Source organism: Varroa jacobsoni, unplaced genomic scaffold (genome assembly GCF_002532875.2).
Source record: "Varroa jacobsoni isolate VJ856 unplaced genomic scaffold, vjacob_1.0 scaffold_585, whole genome shotgun sequence".
Lineage (NCBI taxonomy): Eukaryota > Metazoa > Arthropoda > Arachnida > Mesostigmata > Varroidae > Varroa > Varroa jacobsoni.
In genome coordinates, this window is record NW_019213487.1 from 279,906 (window position 1) to 301,682 (window position 21,777).

The 21,777-nt window shown below is 42.6% G+C and overlaps 1 protein-coding gene across 1 annotated transcript in view; it reads left to right on the plus strand.

Annotated features, from left to right (window-relative positions):
- LOC111261683 (uncharacterized) overlaps nucleotides 1-21,453 on the plus strand; it is a 55,237-nt gene extending 33,784 nt beyond the window's left edge. Inside the window, exons 2-3 of the mRNA XM_022835331.2 lie at nucleotides 12,649-12,823; nucleotides 17,542-21,453. Coding sequence (XP_022691066.2) covers nucleotides 12,660-12,823; nucleotides 17,542-19,444 — 2,067 coding nt within the window. The 5' untranslated portion in view covers nucleotides 12,649-12,659 and the 3' untranslated portion in view covers nucleotides 19,445-21,453. The remainder of the gene's footprint in view (nucleotides 1-12,648; nucleotides 12,824-17,541) is intronic.
- Nucleotides 21,454-21,777: the final 324 nt, after the last annotated feature.

Consider the following 21,777-nt stretch of genomic DNA (forward strand, 5'->3'; position numbering starts at 1 on the left):
ATAAATAATGATAACAATTATTAGGAAATTATGGTTCGTTATAAGTATTCTATAATCATATGTAAGGAATCGAATAATCTCAATTCTTTAAATCTTGGCCGTGATCGGCCTCAAGACGAAATTTCGACATTTATTGTTGTTCTTTCTTTGCCGTGGTTCGCTTCTTGTTTACAGGATGCAATACTGCAGCCACTGCTAACCGGATAGCCCTACTATATTCTCAAGAAGGAATCGATAACAAAATAAAAGGAAACAGGACAAAATTGTACTGAAATTTTCATATTCAGATGATACCACAATCTATGTTTTTGTCGTTACTAGAGATTTAGTTGCTTACCGTATATCTCGCTGCCTATCTTTGATCCCATTTTTTTTGGGTTGTCCGTTCAGCTGCGCAGTAATAGTAGACCTATTGACCTATATAGTAATTGAGTAGACCTATTGACGGCAGTGCTCAGAACTCTAGCGGAGCGAACAATTCCCTTGCTACAAAATACGACATAACAACAACAAGAATCGAAAGTGTTGGTCCATTTAGTTGGGCCGGGTAGCGGATTTCTCACATAGCTTTAGCTTGTCCTGTCGGCGCCAAGCTACGATTATGTCTGTCTATATGGCTGTATGCCTCTACCTATATGATATTCTTGTTGTGACAAAGAAACAAAACCTGCCCTGTCGACGGCCTGCGTAATACACGCAAATTAATTGTCGTATGTAATAGACGAAGATTTTGACAGTGTTTATAGAAATTGTTTTTATTTCCCAATTATACTGTTATCAAATTCGCCCGATGTGTTTAAAGTAGTCGTGTGATTTATTTGTATCGATAGGTGGCATTATACGTTGCGCCTATGTCTAAGAGAAAAGTAAGCCGTAATTTTCGTTACGCCTTTATTACCCAATACGTACGTTATGGAATATTGAAAACAAGCGGATTAAATATTTAAATTTATCAAACGGTTATACATTGCAATTGTGCATTGAGGAGAGCAAAGATGATGCTAGACGTTTGCAATGGAATATCCAGGGTTGCAGGGCTGGCAACATAATTTTCGTTTGGCAATAGTTTTCATTTGACATGGTGCGGAGAATAGTGTTCATCGCTATGTTCGCTTTGTTTTTGTTGGCTAATGATTGATAGACTGCAAATGCCTGTCATCTGCTCGACGGTTTTTACATTGATCGTATTTTAGATACGATGCCCATCGGAAATGCCCCGGAAAGTAGGTGGCAAGCGAAAAGGGTATCGATGTTCCTATCGTTTAAAGCCATCTAGCCTTGAAAATGCTTTCAAAAATCGTATCTTACTGTTTATGGCGAAAATAGACTTTAACAACTGTCGAACTTAGAAACAAATTTACAGTTGACAGCCACCGAATTTCCACTTTACGTTTGAATTCAAACTCGCAGAGGTTACTGTTGTCTTTCAAGTAGAAGTCACTATAAGGTAGGATATTTATGTTGTTTGTTGACGACAGCTGCTTGACAAACAGTTACCCGGGTAGGTTTCATGTAAAAGTATAGCTGTCTGAATTCGTTCATGGACTCGTCTAGTAGACAAGGTTAGTTAATCGCGAAAGCAATCAACCTATCGGACCGTTACATCTAAGTAAGCCATGCTTCCATAGTATGAGCATTCCCATAGATTGTCCTACAACTTTGGAGCCGACAAGGAGAACATCAATTTAACTTTCTATTTTAAGGAACTTTAACGGCCATGATAATACTTTTCAGTTGGAAGCGGTATTGTTTTGGCACGGTGTATCGTTTGTCTGCTTCGTCCTCTCTGTTATCTATATGAAAGGACTACAAAGAAGGGCATCGGACAAAGATCCCGCTCACCTACTAATCCGGTTGTGTACGGATGATTGCATATTATACGCACCTTATGTTGATACTACTTGGTAAGATCTGGCTTAGCAGCCTTCAATCAATAAGGATAGTAACACCCGATTTTTTTACAGTTGTCTAAGAAAACTGTAACGGACAACTGAAAGATGTCAACGAACCACGAGGTTCACTCGTTTTCGTGATACACAAAAGACTGAAGTACTTCGGGTTTTCTGAAGCTGTTATTACAGAAATGCAACACTTTGGAGCGTATCCGAAAGCACGGTCCTTGTACGGTTGAATACATATCGTATATCGACTAGCGTTATTATAAAAACATTTACGTCTGTATTTACATAGATCTGGAAGTATCTTGTCGTTCTTCGGTAGCGATTTTTATACGATCTAAGTATATATAAAATTTATTCGTAACAAATACAACAAAACAGCGTCCGCTACAAAATCCGACGCTATCTTGAACGTGCATTAAAGCCGCGCCTAGGCTGAGGTTCCATTTAATGTCCTCTCTACAAATATATATACACTTATTGTTTGCTTGGATTTTGTATGATGTGCAACCGCTTGCCCCTGCAGTGGCCCCGTATCTTTGATGTAGATCACAAAATGAACTAAACGCGGCGTCCTCCAATAGCATTCAGTACGCAATGTGGTTCATGTTGCTTATGCACACGTATGTATATAATATTCAATGGGCAAAAAAAATTCGCAGTTCTGCAGAACTTTATCCTCCTGCTAATGTTGCCTGAGGTGCGAAAAAAATGTGTAATTTGATTGGATAAGTTGTTGTTATTTTACCACGGGCGTTGTAACACGCAATGGCAAGTTACAACAGCATTTGAAACACAATATTTATTAACTATTATTTCGGATGAAAAAAATTCGACCTATCGGTAATTTATCGAGTGGAAGTTCTCAATTGGTCTGCTCTTCTTTACCTATTTATATCTGTTACACACTCTGACAACTGGATACCTCAAAGAAGCGCCTGTTCATCTGTCGAGCTATATCTAGCTAACAAACTTATTTAAGCAAGGGAAATTCCCGATCTAATTTAATTCTGTCGGTTCTATAAACTATTATTACTTCTGCAATGGTCTTGTCCACCTGAAAAAAATGTACGTTCATACAACTTCGACGATGACCAGCGAAGTAAAAAGTTCAATGTCTGGATTTACGGATGACGACGCCACTGTTTGTAATTTTAGCATTTTTCATTACTAGATGGCTGCGGCCATCTCTACTGGCAGATATATAAGTTGAAGAGCGGAAACGTTGCTCCACGGTTAACCATTGGCCGCAGCTCAACTTAGAAGCACCACTAAGATTGCGTACTATGATATCAAGAAATTGAATCGATAGCTTTGTACTAGTCTGCCATCTATTCCCACATAATGTATATATAAATTAACAGAAGATAATAATGTTTGATTTAATCTGCAATACGTACAGGTAGCCAACGCAAGAACGGACCAAATCAGGCAATCAATTAGATAGGATGAGTTTGTTACCGTTGGTCCAGAAATACGCTTTTTATGTCCTCGATGATGACGCTAAAATGATTGGCGTTGCATTGACATCATCGCTAACAGAGAAAGAGCGTCTTCTAATATCTCTCATAGCGTTCAGATAGGAACAGAAGTTTACTAACTGGAAAATGGACACCTCAGATGTGAAGCGTCACCAAAGTGCGGTAATGTATTTTGTTAATATATAACCAGAACATTATTGCACCACATACTGCAAGATTGCTCGTTACTACTGTTTTCTCTTTATATAACTGTCACGTAAACCATCGGTAGCCATCTTGAGCAAACTGAATAAAATTAAATTTGACCTACCGTAACAGTGCCGCTTGTTGGTCGGGACAGCCCAACAAATTTCGCAGCTTGACATCACAGCTATAAGGAAATCCGCTGAGGAAACTGCTAATCGTGATGATGGTGCCTGGCTTGACGAATATATGCTGAGCGCGTTTTCTCATGAATTACGTATATATATGTATATATATATATATATATATATATATATATATATATATATATATTGCGGTACAGACTTAACGCTGCATAACGTACAGATTTAAGTGCATTAAGGCACTTCGATTCTTTGTTCGCTTTTTTTTCTGTGTACGCCCGCCAGTTCAACGTATATTGCCTCTATACAATTTTGCGCAGAGGGCAAAGTCGTTGATGATTGAGGCGACGGCTTACGAATCGCACCAACATGATTAGCGTTGTCCTCTGAATCCTGATCGAACGTCGAGGGAAGACAATTTGCCGAAGCCGAAGTACTTGCCTAGCGATCGTGGTGGCAATGATGGTGTCGATGCTCATGAATAACACTGATCATGAAACAAATGTCAAGAGTTGAAGTACGTTCAGGCAGAAATCTGACGGGATTAGGCAAACGAAGAAACCTCTGGGCCCCGGACCTAGAAAACATTTGCCGCTCCGAAGTTCCCTTCGTCACCGCAAAAGGCCCAGTAGACAATATGCGTCATAGAATGTGCATCTCTAAATCAAGTGTTTCGCGCCCATCCCACTCCGCTGTTTGTTTCTATGCATCTTTATTACACTCGTTAGATCGATAGAGATTATCACGATGTACAACGAATAGTTAACCTGCTAGCTAAATGCTCGATATGGTTTTCCTTAACGAAGATAAAAACGAAGATAAGGTAGGTACCATGCATACTTAATTGAGAAGAGAATTCAAAAGAAAAAAAAAGGATAATTCATCACTGAATAAAGACGACCAACCATTATCGTTTTATCGTCTCTCTTCTTCGAGAAGTGTTTTGCCGCCATATTTACACCACCGATCGGCTAATGTCGTGCCGTTTTGTTCTAGTTTTCATAGCCAGTTTTCTCGTAACGATAACTTGCGTCTGCAATATACGCTAGAAGTTTTTGGAGCTGCTCTGCCATGTAGAACATGCCACTCCATAGCATTTCATCGGCTCATCAAATGGATTTCACACAGAAGTTGTCCAACGGAAGTTATCAGTCTGAGTTCATAATAGTACTGGACATTGGCGGAAACCATGTATTTATATGCAGTACTAATAGCAATGAACATAATCGAATAATTAAGAGCTAAAGGTATTTGTAATAAACTATAATCATTATCATAAGTGTGTTACTCTTTTTATATCGCATCTAAAGGCAATATGTTTTTAGACATACTGCTAGTGCGTGTTACCAAATCATGTTAATCTTTAAATTTCTTTGTTTTGTGTTTGTTGTGGGTTTAAGCAAAAAAAAAAGTAACAGAAAAAATAAAGCTAAAAGATAGCGACATCAGCAAGACGAAAAATCGAAGTGGTGGTTGGGCGAAGCCGTAATATCTGGTTCTGTAATGAAATTATTCCAAGTACGATTTTTTTTTATGGCCGTTCTGTCTACGCATCCTGGGCAGTTGTGCGGTAGAGGCCAATGCTACGATGGTTGGCATATCTGACTGCGTTTTCTGCCCCGTTTATCAGACCGCGGGACGGCAAGTGCGGGCTCAGGATCTGCCGGCGCCGATCATCAGGGAACGTGTGCGTTATTCTGCCATGGGAACTTTTGCTCCTTTACATGTAGAAGTAAATGTTCTGTTGTAAATGTTTATGAAATCCTATATAGACGGTAAAGAGAGAGTATATTCAAGATATCGCACAGGCAACTGAGGCGATTCTGGTGTGTTGTAGATATCAAAATGTTCAATCAAAGTTAGTGTTTTTTGAGAAGGGATACCTTTCTAAATATGACCAACGTCGCAATTCCTACGTAAATAAAAGTGTGATCTTCTCCATAATGTAAAACCATACTGTATGGTATCGATTCATAAAAAAAATTCATAGTTCAGTTAATTTATCGTTCCTTTGTGAACGGCAGATAAATGTTTTTACTTTCTGCATGATTTTTGTCTATAATATGTCATTTCCTTGAAGGACGAAAGCAAATTTGGAGACGGATACCCTGTAGAAATACATGTGATATCTATAGATGTGAAACGCCATAATCCGATCTCGTAAGTCCTCTTAGGTGACTTTCTTGGCAAAGCAGTTGCTTGTTGTTAATTACGTTCTCAATAAATTATAATATAGATATTGATTTGTTGCTGTCTGCTTCGATTGGTGCATAAAGCAATATGTAAACTCTTATTTAGCATCACTGTTGAAGCCGATGCTCTAGACACACCCCTTCGAAGAGGACAAGTGGACAAAGTAGTTCCTATTGCTTCCGTTTGACTAAGGTACTTCTTCACCTACCTTCCAATAGTTGCTTGACCAACTGAGCTTCTAGTCACCATCTATATGAATAGTATAGTGTACAAACGAACCGAAGGTTTTAATGGGTTCGGGTTCTTCTTCGTTGAAAATCTCGATAGAGTATTAGTTGCCCTTACATTGCACAGTGTCGTTTAAGTTATCCGTTCGTCTTAATTTGCTTTTTGCTACTTTGTAGAATAAGGTAGACCATCTAAACGTTGTATCTGATCTATACCCACTAACAGCAATGTATTGCCGAAGCGTGCGTGAAAAACTGTGCCGTAGAATAGATTGTTACATGTGTGATCCTCAGTCGGATGTTGGATTTGTTTCATTTGATGGCGTACACTTGGTTTGAGGTAGCTCTGAGAGGCGTGACTTCACGGTAAGGATAGCCTGCGAAAGGTGTCGAAAAAAAATGCGGCGACACTTTTGCGTATATGGCATGAGCTAGCAGGGAACGGGGTGATGAGTTTCCACAGCCTTTGCCTATGCTAACATAGGCCACAACTATCATTCAAGCGGCTCGTTTACTCCATGTGTAACATCTCGTCAATATGCAACCTCAAATAGTGCAAGATTCGAAGTTCGATCATACAGCTCTATCAACCAGACCGATGCCCTACTATCTATATTTCTTCTCAGACAGATTCAGACAGAACGGAATTCGCCCTATGACGAAGTATGTGAAACAAGGGATCGCTTATTACTGCTTTCATGCCCGAAGCTTCCATCCGCTCTAATGAGTGTCTACAGGCTTGTCGCAGCCACTGGTTCTAGATAGCTTATCTAAATCAGGTGTATGAGAAATTCGAAATGAAAATGCGGCAATGAAAATTTTCAACTTCCGACAAGAAAAACCGGCTTGCTATCCGCTAGCGCTTACCTTGTCGTTTGTTTATAAGAATAACGATAACGCCATTTTTGAAGCAAGCATAATAATTAAAATTTCAATCATCTCCTCTCCAATAACTGAGTGATGACAAACTATGCAAATGTATAGGATATTATTGTACGTTCGAAGAGATAGCCGTGCTGCTATATCGATCGGGCCAAAATACCATTTAGTCATCCAGTGGAGGAATGGCTGGTCTTGCAAAGGCATCGATATTCACACAACGGGCTCTGGATATCTAACTGCCTGCACGTACGTGCTTCGAGAAGCGAGAATTTTTATTTCGCTGTACTTGTGGATTTTTGACCCGCCCCCCGCCGCGTCCCTTGCAGTCGCTCGTGCGGACGATCTTTGTTTATGTGCCAGCTGGTTCCTCTTCGATACTATTTGTTACGTGGCTCTCGGCTGACAAAACTCAACTTTTTTAAAGGAAATTCAAAGTGAAAGAAGAAGATGCACATGTCTACAATTTGATTGTTCTCGGATCACAAATTATCATCATCACCACCACCGTCAGCATCACTGCTGTTGTCGTCTGCTCTTTGCTGGACAGCTTTCCGTGCGAGCCGAAGTAAGCGCATCAGTAGATGGATGAACTAAGCCGTTGTTCTCTATGTAAGTGTGGTTTCTTTTTCGTGTTTGGCGTTGTGGTACACGATGTGTCCGTGGAAACTTCTCTGCCGGTAGTCGAGCAAGTCACCCTATTATTGTTGTTGGCATGGTTGTCGTCGTCGTCGTCGTTGAATTCGTCAAGCAATGAAAAATTATTAAGTGCGGGCGGAACGTGATCAATGATCTTTTGGATTTAGTTCCACTCTACTCAATGTGATAAACTAACGCCTATGATACATACCTTTAGGTACTACGTAACGGGTTTCAAACTCATCGTTTCAACTGTGTAGAGTATGCGCAGAACTCAGTTATCGCAGTTGATTCTGCCCGTTCAACGTTTGACCTACACACATCAACGATTAGCGACCAGCCAGAGATTATTTTGGATTTAGACGTAAGCTATGAAGCAAGCCTTCGGTACGGGTTACCTCACTGTTTTTTTTTTTTTTATTACAATACATCTTACGGGCGGGCGTTATTGGTCCATTGCCATAATCTTTAGACTGTGTACATTGCTCGCCTATTTTATTTGTCTCTCTTGTGTTCTTCAGTAACGCATCGGAAACGCGCCATTTACATTTGACCACCGACCACCCCGAGATGCTTATCCGAACGTATCCTGCCATAGATACGCTCGTACGATTACTTCGACGTTCCAGTTTGTTGTTGGCTGCGTTACAACAATCGCGAGTATCTATCGGCTTTGCTGATAATGGACGTCGCTCCTGGGACTTCGCTACGAAGACCCTCGTTGTTAAAGCTTACTCGCTTATTCCTTTATTTCTCGTGTGTGTGTGTGTGTGAGAATTGATTAACAGCGTTGCAACAATAACGCCGGACCACTGATAAGTCAAGTTAACAAAATAAATCCAGTTCACTAGGAGAACTCTTCCGGACTAGGAGTCAGTCATGGAACGTCCAGCACCCAAGCAGGAACAATTGTGCGTATCTACTCGTCGGTCTTCTGGCTTAACATTGCCAGTTAATTGTGCACACAGATTTGCCGCAAACATCGCTAGTGCACTGCAAGGCCACAAGGTAGGACGCAAGGCATGTAGTAATCGTTGCTTGAGTCGTCTACCGACTGGCCAAATTACGCCGACCGCCGATGGTTGTGGCAGATAAATCAGATGTTGCTGTTGTTGTTACTTTATCTCTCTCTCTCTCTCGTTCTGATCGATGTGCGTTTGTTGGTCCTCCGTCTAAAACAAACCCGATCCTTCTGGTGCTGCTGTCCCTTCGCCGCCAGTCAGTTATAGCCTTTGTTGTAGATGTATCCACCAAGCGGCAGAAAAGCATCAGAGGGATTGTCTTACCGCTCTGTGATATATGAACGCGTGTGGATCGATACGGTAAGAACAAGGCAGATGGCAAGTCACTAGCTGTCTCGCTAGTGGCAAAATCATCGTCATCGAGCTTGACATGGTTATTCCCTGTTGGGATGATTAGTTAACTATAGAAAATAGTACATTTTTCATGGCATGCATAAGATGTTCTATGTCTGCATGCACGTACGTCGTAGGTATGCGCGGTGAAGTCCATTCGAAACAACAGCGAGGGCAGCAGCTGCGAACGCAACGATCGCGTGAAGGATCGAGTTAAGCAAAGCTATCGTGCCTTGTGAAGTTCGTCGACGTATTTAGAGTAGCTGAGTGAAGAAGTGTGCCGCCATAAATCGATTTGTCTACTCGAAAGTCTCGTCCTTATCTGCTCAAAGGGCGTACCATATGTGAGTAGTCGGCCACACGACAATGGACATCGGATCCTCACGCATTTGTACTTTGTGAGGACGAGTTAAGTTACGCCTTATTATACCAACCAGTAAATGCGTGGTTCATCTAAGAACTAACTTATCAAAAAATATTTGCGACGTTCAATATGGAGATACGCTAAATTTCAGAGAGTCCAACATGCACTAAACAAGCGGTTTTCCAAGATATGAATTCTAAATCTCAAAGTGCACTCTGACGGTAAACTTTCAAGTGATGGTAAAAGTAAAAAGATTTGCTTCCATGTTTCTTATTATTACTTCCCCTGAGTAAACGCAGCTGGAGATTTTGGCCGGTGTATACTACCTGCTACAACTACCCTGTTCAGGTATAATTGAATATTCACAGTTGGTTTTACAGAGCCAGGGCTATATAAGCGCAGGGTGAATGACTGTGAAGTATGCCTGCTAATCGACGACAGAGTTGAGTCGTCCGTTCCGTATTAGTGACAACGGATGCGCGGCGATAAAGATACGTAGGTGAGCCGATTTATCGGGTGATTTGTTTTTTATTATTATTACGTATTATTATTATTATTAGTACGGAATTAATGCTCGTCGAGGCCGCATAGGTACGTTCAACAACTTGGGCGTCTAGGTAAATATCGCGAAGAGGGTTTCCGACCAATTGCGAAGTACCATCTGCAGGGTACGTCCCGAGTATAGTTCAGTTTGAACACACAAAGCATGGCTACGTAGGGCCAAATCTAAAAGCGTCTCTACGATCGTTTCTCTCCGACGGGAGCGGACTCGTTCGTGCAGGAAGAACGAAAAGACATTCGAACGGACTGCGAGTTCCAAGCTCGAACTGCTGGACGAGCTGGAAGTCAAATTTTAATTCAGCGTATTTCTAGCTAATGTTCCTAGCTAAGGCCACAAAATCCGTTACTTTCGCATCACAGCGACTAGAGTCGCTGTGATCTAGAATCGCCAGGTTAGTCGATTGTTATAAGCCCCTGTGCTGGGCAACGACCGCTTTCGGTGGTACACCCAGCAAAGAAAGAACACATGTCGGGCACAACAACGCGCAAACTCCGTAGGTTATAAATGTTAAGTCCTGGTAACAAGCCTCAGACGTGCTGACAATGTAAAGTTTGGGGACCGCGACGCGAATTCCCAAATCTCTATGCCCGCCATTAAACAAACCCTCAGTGTATCAATCAAGACACATCAACTTGCTACTTTTTTCTAAACAGCGGTAACACAAGTGCTGCGAAAAGCATGAACGGTTCACCCTCAACGAAGGCAGACTATGTCGGACCAGTCTGAGGAAATCACGACCAGCCTTGCTAATACTTTGGTATTTCTGACGTGTCAACAGGGCCTCCCACACGTGAATAACGTACACCGGCTGCAGTTTTCGCCGGATAAAAGAATATAGATTAAAGCACTTGAGTCGATACGCGGCTGCAATGTGCGCCCTCTCGCCGGTAAAAACCAGTCCAGTACGTGCCCTCTTATTCCATTGGATCTGTGAACGAGAATCTATCCTACTGGAAAACGCACGAGCACGACTAAGTACTGCCATGGTAACAGGATGTGCTTCGGAACAACGGAAGCTCTGGATGTATGAGCCTGCTACACTATGCAGAACATCTCCAAAGCCCGTCGGACGCCAAAGGTTATACGACTCATCAGTCGCCACGCGCACGAAGAGATCCAAACAGTGTGACTTGAAGTTATATCCACCAGGTGATAAAGGGTACCGGCCGCCGGATAAAGACATCCATGCTGGACAAGCGTAGGTAACTTAAAATCAATCAAATATTATGGAACAAATAACTAAATGTAGAGCGTAGACCTGCTCGTTCCTGCCAGCCAATGATACAGCTAAATACATTCGCTTAACACCATGAACGAAGCGACGCACACGACGCATAATGAAGATTGCAAAATAGCAGCGTGCATAGTAAAACAATAAATAGCGCTATGCAGCGTTATCGTGCGATTATCTAACATTGCCCCATTTGGTTATCGCCGTTCATACGCACGGAGATGTTTGCCGTAAAAGACTGCCACCGTATTCTGTTGTGGTCAATCTCTTTACCGCTACTGCCGGTACCAAGCTGACGCATTCGACTTTACTGCATCGATTCCTCAGTCTGTCTATAGACTGATCCCCTCAACGTGACACTGTATTGTAATATCCGATGGTATCAGGAGAACTAAAAAAAAATGGCCATTACGACAAGGAAAGCAATAGATAATTAGTTTTGTCCAGCTGTAAAAGAAGCGGCTTCAATCTCTTTCGACGCAGATGTTCCTACCACGAGGACGATTGCACACGACCAGCGATGGTTTCAGGCAGCTAGGTCGAATAGCCCGTTGAAACGTCTGTGACTCTAAATAATTGCGGCAGCCGCAGTGCAAGGTCGTAAAGAAGAACCTAGAAAGACACCGAGGCCAAACAAAAAAAGCACGTCAAAAGAAATGACTGATGTAGTTCAATTGCGTGCACAACGATGACATATGATGTACGCCAGGCCATGGCGAGACTACTACCGATGGGGTAGATTGAGTAGACAATAACACTAATGAAAGGACGGAAAACAACGAATTATTGTTCGGGGTACAACAGGGAACGAACGGGTACAACAAAATGTCCCTATAAGAGATCATTGCGCAACGAACGCAACCGTACATATATATATTATATATAAACGGCGCCGTTTTACTCCCCTATGCACCTCATAAATTGTCGCGTCTATTTGCCTCTTCGAAGAGACTTTATACGAAATTTCCATATATTCCATTCACCTAGAAATCACTCAATCTAACATACACAGAGGCATACTTATGCAGACAAAGCGAACCTGGGTCGCAGCTGAGCTGGGTCGCAGCTGAGCTGTCGATCAGGTGGACATCTATTGGAAGATTGCAGTTTTTTATATGCTACATTTTTCCACTATAAAGTGTCGAACGAAAATGAAGAATTTTACATCGACTAATTAATCAACCAAGGATCTGTGTTCTCTATTCGGCAAGATAATCCGTTGCTGGATTATTATCGGCCTGAATGTCGTTGCTTACAATCGCCATATCTGTGATAGTTATTCATACTTAAAGTGGCAGTCAATAGCACTGGCACCGTTATCAAGCAATCCATTTTTTTGCGTAAATGAGAAAAAAAAATTCGACATATTTCTGGTGGGTAAATGGGCTGACATAAAGAGAGATCTGAGCGTAAAAAAAGTCAGGATATTTCAAAGATAAATATAAAACAAATTCTTACGTTTAGCATAGCTTATTACGTTTATTTTTCCACAGGAAAATAAAGTATGAGGTCATCACCTGCGACGATGATACAGCATTTTGTCAGTAGACCCGGGGTGAGCTCCGGAGCGTCTCTCCAGCCTCCACCACGTGTCATTTCCGTCGGGCCTGATTCCCCTCAGCAGCAACTGCAGGGCACACTCACGTACAAGAGTCCATACGAGGAGAGGTAGGTTGTTCTTATTATTAAATAAAGAGTTTACTTTTGGTTAACACATGGAATACGGTTATTTCAATGATAAAAAAGAAACAACTTTGTTTCGGCATCTAAAATTAACAACTGGGTTAGAAGGTCCATCGTTTCATCTTATTTGGGACGAAATCATATCATCATAAATTATTCTATCTCAATCACCCATTGTACATCAATCTCACATATGGATAGCTATTAGCTAGTTGTTGCCATTGTGCCATTCTATCCTACAATATCTTTCGAAACTAATTTTGTTTTTTTTATTTCATATTATAATACCGTGTCACCATAATGTTACTATTATTTTATGTCATCCTTATATATTTTCTTTTCTTATCACACGTATTGTACATACTGTTTCACTTTCTTTTTCCTCTTATTATGATCATTCTTGTTAGTATCATGCTTTTATACTACCCTTTCATTACTTCTCAATGTTTATATCGTTTCCTTTGCGCTAGTTAGTCGTTATGGCACTCCGTCATAACGGGATCAGCATTTTATCGCTACAAACAGCATTTTTTCATGTTCCTTTTCATTAGAACCATTCGGTTACCATCACTATTTTCTATTATGTTTGTATCGGCCTATATGTGTCTCTTCTATGTTTGTACCTGCAATCGACTACTATTCTCCAACAAAATAATACGTTTCGCTTGACAGTGAGGCAATAGCCAAGCGTAATGTCATAGAACAGCAATAAGACTACGTACAAATATATCACTAGATTCTAACAATCACGTATATAATACACTGCTGGCAAACACCCCGCTTTTCACCCCCCAGCTTCCAGCTCGGTTCCATGCTCTAGTCTGACCAGTTGGGTTTGTGTTTCATTCTATGCCGTTTCCGGATTGTTGCTGGGGCGCCGGTAGCACCGCGATCCACATAACAAACAATGGTGATACACCGAACACCTTGACGGCTCAAGCTACTTCCGTTTTCATTGTTACTGCCGTTAGCTCTAAACCAGTATCTCTATTTTTTGCATCTTCTCACTCTGTATCGCTGACATGACGAAAATGAAAGAATTACGACTTTTCGATGTTGATGACGATTTCTCCTGTCCACGATAGCGGCACGTTCCTCAGTTTGCGTATGTCATCACCCATTACCATAAAGCTGTAATGCTGCCACCCCAGTTGGCCATATGCGCCTAGTATTTTTATACGGGCATCACCCAGAGTCTAGCTTGTACGTCTACGCTACATCGTCTTTTACGTTACGCGTTCAAGCCAAAGGGAAGTACTAGCTAGGAGTAGGAACCGAGATCGACTTGCTATTGGCGTTGCCGTGTTAAATCTTCAAATGATGATATAAGACTACAACCCCGACTAGATAATTGCAGTCTAGTTGTTGTTGTTGCTGCTGCAGCTGTTACTTTCGTTGTTGTCTTCCTACACAGCACACGCGGCTTAGGGGATGCGGACACGACATCGCTTTATCAGTTCGTGTATTACTGGTCCCTAGCAAGCATCAGTAGCTATAGTCTGGCCAGCAGCAGCAGCAGCAACAGCAGCGGACATGGCAAACGCCAGCGCACCGGTCACGATAGCCTATCACGACAATCGCTAATCGCCATCGCCGTCGCTGCCACCGTGAGCGACGGCGATGACGATTGCTCTCTCTTGTCCTTATCGATGCGCATTTACGCGTCCCCCGCCCAAAACCAGCCCAACTCGACAGATCAGGTTCTGGTCCTGCTGCAACCGGTATCATTGTCTCTATCGGGGCTCGTCGGTCCGCCTCGTCTCATGTCGACCTGCGCGTGTTACTTATAGGTATGGCGTCGCTGTTGTCGTCGCTATTCACGATGCTGATGATAGTGTTGTTGTTGTTGTTGTTCGATCTAGCGATGTTGCGTCGGTGGTCAGGTAACGATCTAAATTCAATCGACCCGGATAAAAGCAGAAGCCATTGTAAGGCATGCATTTGTTCCGTTGTGTATTTTTAGCTTCAAAACGATGTTTGGCCTCCGGTTTAGTTGTCTAATTTTAGGTAACTGTCAAGGTTGTAATTCCCATTGTCTTGTGTAGTTCCTAATCGTACACGTAAATGACCTGCAGATCTTTATTCGGACTAACTACTGAATGCAGACCTGATAACGGGAGCTGGGGGGCTTGCAAAACAACTATGGGGTGTCTTGCTTTGCCGTGTACCGGGATACCATAGACGACGTTATGGTCCTAATTTACCGCTTCATGCATTTCTCCTTAGCTTTATTTGCTTGAATTCTATTGGCACAACGGTATCAGCATCGTAAAAGTTCATATGCTAGTGTTCAGCGTCGCGCCGCTACATGTTTGTTTTCTCTTTCGAGACAAAGCGATGCATGACTATGTAACGATGGGTTCAAGTTAGATCGCCAGAAAGTCTGCGATCGCAGCGACTGCCACAGCCGAAGTGGCGGCCGCAGTCGCCGTCGTTGTTCCATCTGAAAAATTGAATAACAATTCTTCCATTAGCCAGCCTGCCTATTTGTATACCGTGCTGGCATACGTTCGACGTCCAAGGTTGAGCGAATTTTTGAACCGGAGAAAATTACCCCACGCGGTGTTAATCATCACCATCAACAGTAGCAGCTCCGGCGAATCGTCCTAATATCCATCATAAACGTCTTCAGGAACACCGTCATGGTCTTCGACAGCTATAATGTAAGATCGAGCTATATGAATGCGGATAGCAACGCATAATAAATCGTCTGGACTTGTACTGAGCCGAAGAAGAAGTATGAAGTGTCACTCTACAACGGTACTACCAATTACTTCACTGCTGTCGATATCTATGAAAGCTTGTTGGCGATAGCACAATGACCGAACGATACATCGACAACATCTCAAAGGCTTTCAATGTTCGACACGAATAACAAGGCCGCACCGTAACGATGTTAAAGAAAAACAATTAACGACTTATCGATGAGCTGACTAGTAGCAGTCGACAGCAAACCAATTTATTAGTTTATCCATATTTACTAATACGGTAATTAAAGAGATAGGACACGCTGGTGAGAGATGAAAAAATGTCTTATTATTAGTAGTTGCTTTATTTATATTAGTGGTACCACGACGGTATCACTGTTGTTTTTCTTAACTAGATAGCAGACGCCACAGACTGATAACGCCACCGCTACTGCTGTCGTTGCAGTCATTGACTGATTTCGCTCATGGCGACGAGGCGTCAACCTACCATCGTTGTTATTGTTTATATCGTGCATGTTAGTCGTATTCGAGCAGCTTTGTCGTGAGTTACTAGTATTGCAGTATAACAAACTTGTCGCGATAATTTCATCGGGGTAGCGCAGCATCTCTTGTTTTCGTCCACTTTGGTTAGCTGTTTTCTCGCTTCATCTCTTTGCATTGGCAGATTTGAGCCTGAATTGAAGTCAAGCGACTGGGACTACAGCGACGACGTCAATAAGGCGACAATAACATTGGTCCGATAATTTATGCTAGTGACACATTCTTTGACTTACGGGCTTCGCATCTCCCCGTCGTACCGAATCATCGCTAAGCCGTCTTTATCTATGTTGGCTACATCTCGCAGCATCGTGCGGTCGGATCGGGTTAGGTCGTACTGACGGCAACAACAGCAGTATCGTCTTCATCTGATAGCCACGTCACCAGCGTCCAACGCCTAACGGATCATCGACATGTTTGGGTTACATTAGCGACAGCCATTGGCGGCGGGTAGGCGACCAGCCTGACGGCCTTCAATTTGAATTACAAAAAGAAATACGTTCTTTATAGGCACCAAGCAACAAAGTCAGTTGTTATAATCGCAATGACGATATGTAAAGGACCGGGTCGTAAGACCAGTAATGAGAATTCTTGGATGGATTTTATTCAACCAGTCGAAAAACCCATGACTCACAACAACCGTTGGATGACACGTCCACTTCCAGTTAGAACCATATACCTCAAAGGACATACAAGCACGGAGAGTCATACATAGACAAACACATTAAAAGCAGTCCTTCAGGCTCTTAGCAGTAAAAGTTTGAGATAAGATTCACCGCAGATACAATTGGGATGGTAATGTTATGATGAATAGGTTCAGATTACGCCGAAAGTATTGCAAGCATCGAACGGTCGTTTGGCCTTTGGGCCGCTTTTGTCAAAGATGAGGGCAACGTTCTTTCAATTTCGGCTGGCATCATTCTTGCAGCAACTATCTTAAATAGGACAGAAAGAGAATCCCCGTATAGTGTTTGCTGCAACTAGAGATGCGGGTTCGCAATTGCTAGATGAAAAGCCTAGGCGTCTTTGTCGACGTAATAAGTAGAGCTGACATGGGCAATAAGGTGGCCTGTACTAATTGCCTGTCAATCAATATAATTATTCTGACTACAAGTATTATATATTCAGCAGCTGGAAAAACTGATCGTTGGAAAGACTGACGTCCTCTACCGGTAGCTGGAAGGCTAGTTGTCATTCAACACTTGGGGAATTCTTTGCCCTTTACATCCGTAGTTGAAGTTTTTCATAGCCTTTCACGGTCATGCACCGGCGACTTCTAAAAACCCCCTTTCTAGTATGATGGAACGAAAATTTTGTAGATGTGATATGGTTGCTAAGATCGTCTGTTCTATCTTAAAAGTTCTAGCTATAACGTTATCATCTATTATTTTGGTACATATGTATGCTTCTCTTATTTATGCTAATTACTTTTTCTTTTTATGTAATTCCCTTTTACAGACACGCCGATATTCGGTTAATCCGGGGCGCCGATGGACAAACCTGTCCTCTCATTTACAACAATTTACATCAAGCGGCTCCTGATCAACGAATGCTTCGCGGACCCTCTAAAATCCCTTCCCGACATGAAATGCCCCCTCCTACTCCTGCTAGTGCTCGAGAGGGACTTGCTAATCGCGAGGTTCCACGAATTATGCCCCTGCCCTCGCGAAGGCCGCCACCCCCCCAGCCTCAACCGTCACGGCCGCCCCCCCCTCCGGTCGTTCAATCTCACGAACCTCAGCAACAACACCGCTTTATTGTTGAGGCCCAGCGTCAGCAGCAGCAGCAGCAGCAGCAGCAGCAGCAGCAACAGCAGGAAAACAAAAACCTTCATCTACTCGCGGCTGCTGATATCGATCAAATGGCGACGGTATCAGCTGTACCAATAATGCCTCCTGCACCAACAGGCCGTACTATCTTGGTGACGCGAAGTCCAAAAATGCAACACGTGATGTCCAGCAGTCCGCAAATTTTACCCACGTGCCCACCTCGTGTGCAAGAAAAATTTGTGAGCTTCGATGACAGCGTTCGTAGCTACTCCCCCGATAGCTGTGCGACGAGCAGTCCATCAGAGACGCCGCGATCGACGCCTGACTCGAACTCGCTAACTAGAAGCTTGTCGCATGGCGCCCGGTCGTATCCGGATGACAGTTTTTCGTCGTTACAGTCAAGCGATTCGGATAAGGCGAAGGCAAGTAGGCGTCTTTGGTCATTCAGTTTGCCACGCTTCAAGAAGAACAGTTCCAAATCTCTGACGGACTCGCCGGCAGTACCGGGCGCGGATCTAGATGATCGCGGCCAGACGCTGCCGCGGGTGCAATCGACTGTTGAAGCCACCGATGAGCGCACCTTGCCAGGTATCCTCAAGAAGTCGGCTTCGTTAACGAGTATAAATGAACTTGACCAGGGCCGAGTGCCGAAACTATCCAAGTCTAGTGCGAGTCAAAACGACCTTCAGCATGCGATGGTCACCTCTCCTCAAAACTATCGCGACCCTCAGACTAACGAGGAGTATCAGAGGCAAATCGTATTTCACACTGAGTTCGAGAAACATTACGTGATGCCACCTAGAGCGTTGCGCAAATACATCAAAACGAATTTCCGCCGTTTAAATCTGCACCCTGCCACGCCAAAGAACAGCGACGTTGTCGGCAATTCGCAAACGGTTATTGTTGAAACGGTTGTAACGGCAGCGTCGGAGACCGATCCGAAACCCGATATGAAGACGCCGGTTGAACGCGACTATGAGTCGGGCATTTCCTCGGGAAGCTCTGCTACGGACAATGAATCTCATTCGAGTTTCGGCAACTCGGAGAATACCGCAAGCCCTAAAAGCGCTTCACCTGAGGTCGCCGATCCGGCAGACGCGCCTCAGGTTGTCGCGATCAAGTACAAACCACCTCAACCAGCTGGTCCGTCCGAACCGCCGACGGTACCAGCTGAGCCCTTACCGGCACCTCGCAATCGGGATCGCTACCCCGAGCCAGAATACATCAATGGCATCCAATACATTAAGGAGCCTCACCCCGTCGTACAAGAGTGCTGCGCAAGCGTCAGTGGCGGCAGCTGCTCTGGAGAAGCTGAAAAACGACGACAACGTAGAAGAAGCTGTGGTTCGGTTAGCAGCTCAAAGTCAGGACGAACAGGTCGGCGGAAGATACCCGGTGAGTACAGAGCTGTGAAGATGTTTTTACTCGAAGAGTGCGTGTTTATCTGGGCCGACGCAAACCTGCCTCTGCCAGCATACATTCATTTGATAACCAATACGCAAAAACGATACACAGAGCGAAGGCTCATACTAGACGACGCTGCGGAACATGGTCTTTTTACGTTTTGTATATATATATATGAGAGCTACTGACATAGTTGTCAGTGGCTGAGTTAGACCCCTCAGTCATAATTTACGGCGAGATTGAGCGTTTCGTAGATTGTTTGTTGATCATAGACCGATAGAATGAACTATAATAATTTACCTTTTTGTATTAGATTAATATTACGCCCTCGAAGAAACATTTTTACTCAGTCTAAATGAAATGATATTCATAAGCATATAACATATGTACATCACGTAATACACAGTACGGGAAATAGAACAGTGATTACGTGAAAGGACTGTAATTATACGTTGACGTCAATATTTACAATAATATTAGCTAAACGCTGGTTTTGGTGTGGGAGACGACGCCGCCGCACTAATTGCTGTTGTATTCTTTAACCATATGCTTACGCAAACGCGATCGTGTTCTTTTTTATTTTTCTCTTAAATCATCTAGTAGTTATCTAATAATTATCAATAGATTACTTATCTAAGATAAAGCCGATTGTTTTCAAAATTTGGGCATACCGCCTATGATTTGGGATGTGGTTAATAAATATCGTCAAGCCGCTTGCCAGTTGATCGAACGAAGATTGCACCGAACGCGATTCTATTCGAATCGATCAAAGCGCTGCCTGTACGACGGGGTATTTAGTTACTGGATATTAGCATTAGTATATATTAGAGTACGTTATTGTATCCATAAACGATCCAACCTTGTGGGAGTAGCTCAAATCCGTCGCTGCAAGCTGGTCCCTTGGCAAGCAGTCGAGACTGTGACAGTCGCTAATTATTACCTGTGTGTATATCGACTATAAACTTAAATAAGTTATTTCGTAGTTATGATTACTATCTGTTACGGTTCGTGTTATGATTAACATACGAGTATTTGTTATCTACAAATATTTATCACTGTTTGTATTGCATTTAAAAGATCTGGTGGTGAACGTGTGCAGGATAGAACGAAATGATTAATGAAACAGGATTCAATTGATGATTGACTAAGTCGAACAATTTTGGCGTACGGCTACACTGATAAGCGAACAGAAGAATACCGACCGTACTTTTTGTTAGCGTGGGTCGTCCAATTAGAAACAAGTTACCACGGACTGCAAGTGGAAACGACCGATAAAAATGCAATTGCAGTTTAATTTGTAGAAAATCAATGTGTAAACACAATGCACTTATGCTTTCGCCTGTTATGTATAATCTACGCGCATAGAGCAGCATTATAAACTGTGCGTACTGACAGCTTGAAAGCGTCGCGTACACTACCGTTACGTGAAGAACATTGGTTAGTGGTGAACTACTGCACTAAAATTAGCCGAGACAACTCTATTATATCTGGGATCTGATGAAATCCCGTGCAAAGAAAGACAAATCGCGCCATATCTTAAGATACCAGCGTTACTGTCGTTACACGTTATGATCAAAATTTCATTAGGGGACGGTGTAGATCGTCAATGTGTCAAACGTTTACCATAGTTCCGCCTTAACTGTGGCAACCAGACTGATTTAGAAGGTTTGTAATGGCTGCCAAAACGATGGACATCACGGTGAGCTGTAGATATAATCTCTTCCGAACGGCTGTGTTCCTTGAAATTGGTTGGGCACATCACGCCAAAAGTCTACCTTAGCGGTCAAGATGAGGCGAACGTCAATGATCGATAGATGGAGTAATCAATCAATCAAAAAGCTAGAGACAATATCTCATTTGTTAACAAATCATTGAAAAGCCAAATAGAAAATAATGTTCAAATAGCTAACATGCTACAGCCTTTTACCGGACGGTTAGACAAGGCAAGAGGTGTACCGTTAGCCGTTACTAAAATTCTCGTCGAAAGCCTCAATACCTACCAGAAAAGACAGAGTAACCACCGATCGGGTCCAATGAGCGCCAGTTAATCCGGTAACGAATCATGTAATTAACTATAATGGTGTGCACGAAACATGGTAAGACATTCAAGCAGAAATTGAATTTGAAAAGCTTGTGGAAGAGATGGTATAAGGACGATCAATCCGAAAAAAATTAGATGGTTGACTAAATAAAGATAAACGAACGCTAATCACAATCGCTGCTTTGCCGACTAGAAATAGTAAATCTATTGTTGATAATTTAGGCTGTATATTTTAGTATTTATATAAATATAGCATTTGCTATAATGCATCAGTAATTAACGTTCAGATTTACTGTTATGCAATTCCATGTATGCTTTACTGGCCTATCGAAAAACTTTTTTAACTTTCATTTTATATGCGAATCCGAGAATCAAACCGACTGAGCTGGAGACGCAGAAAATCTTTAAAAAATCAGTAATAACAACATCATATGAATTTACGTTATTTGAAGCCAACAACTCGTACTGATGACGTGCGTT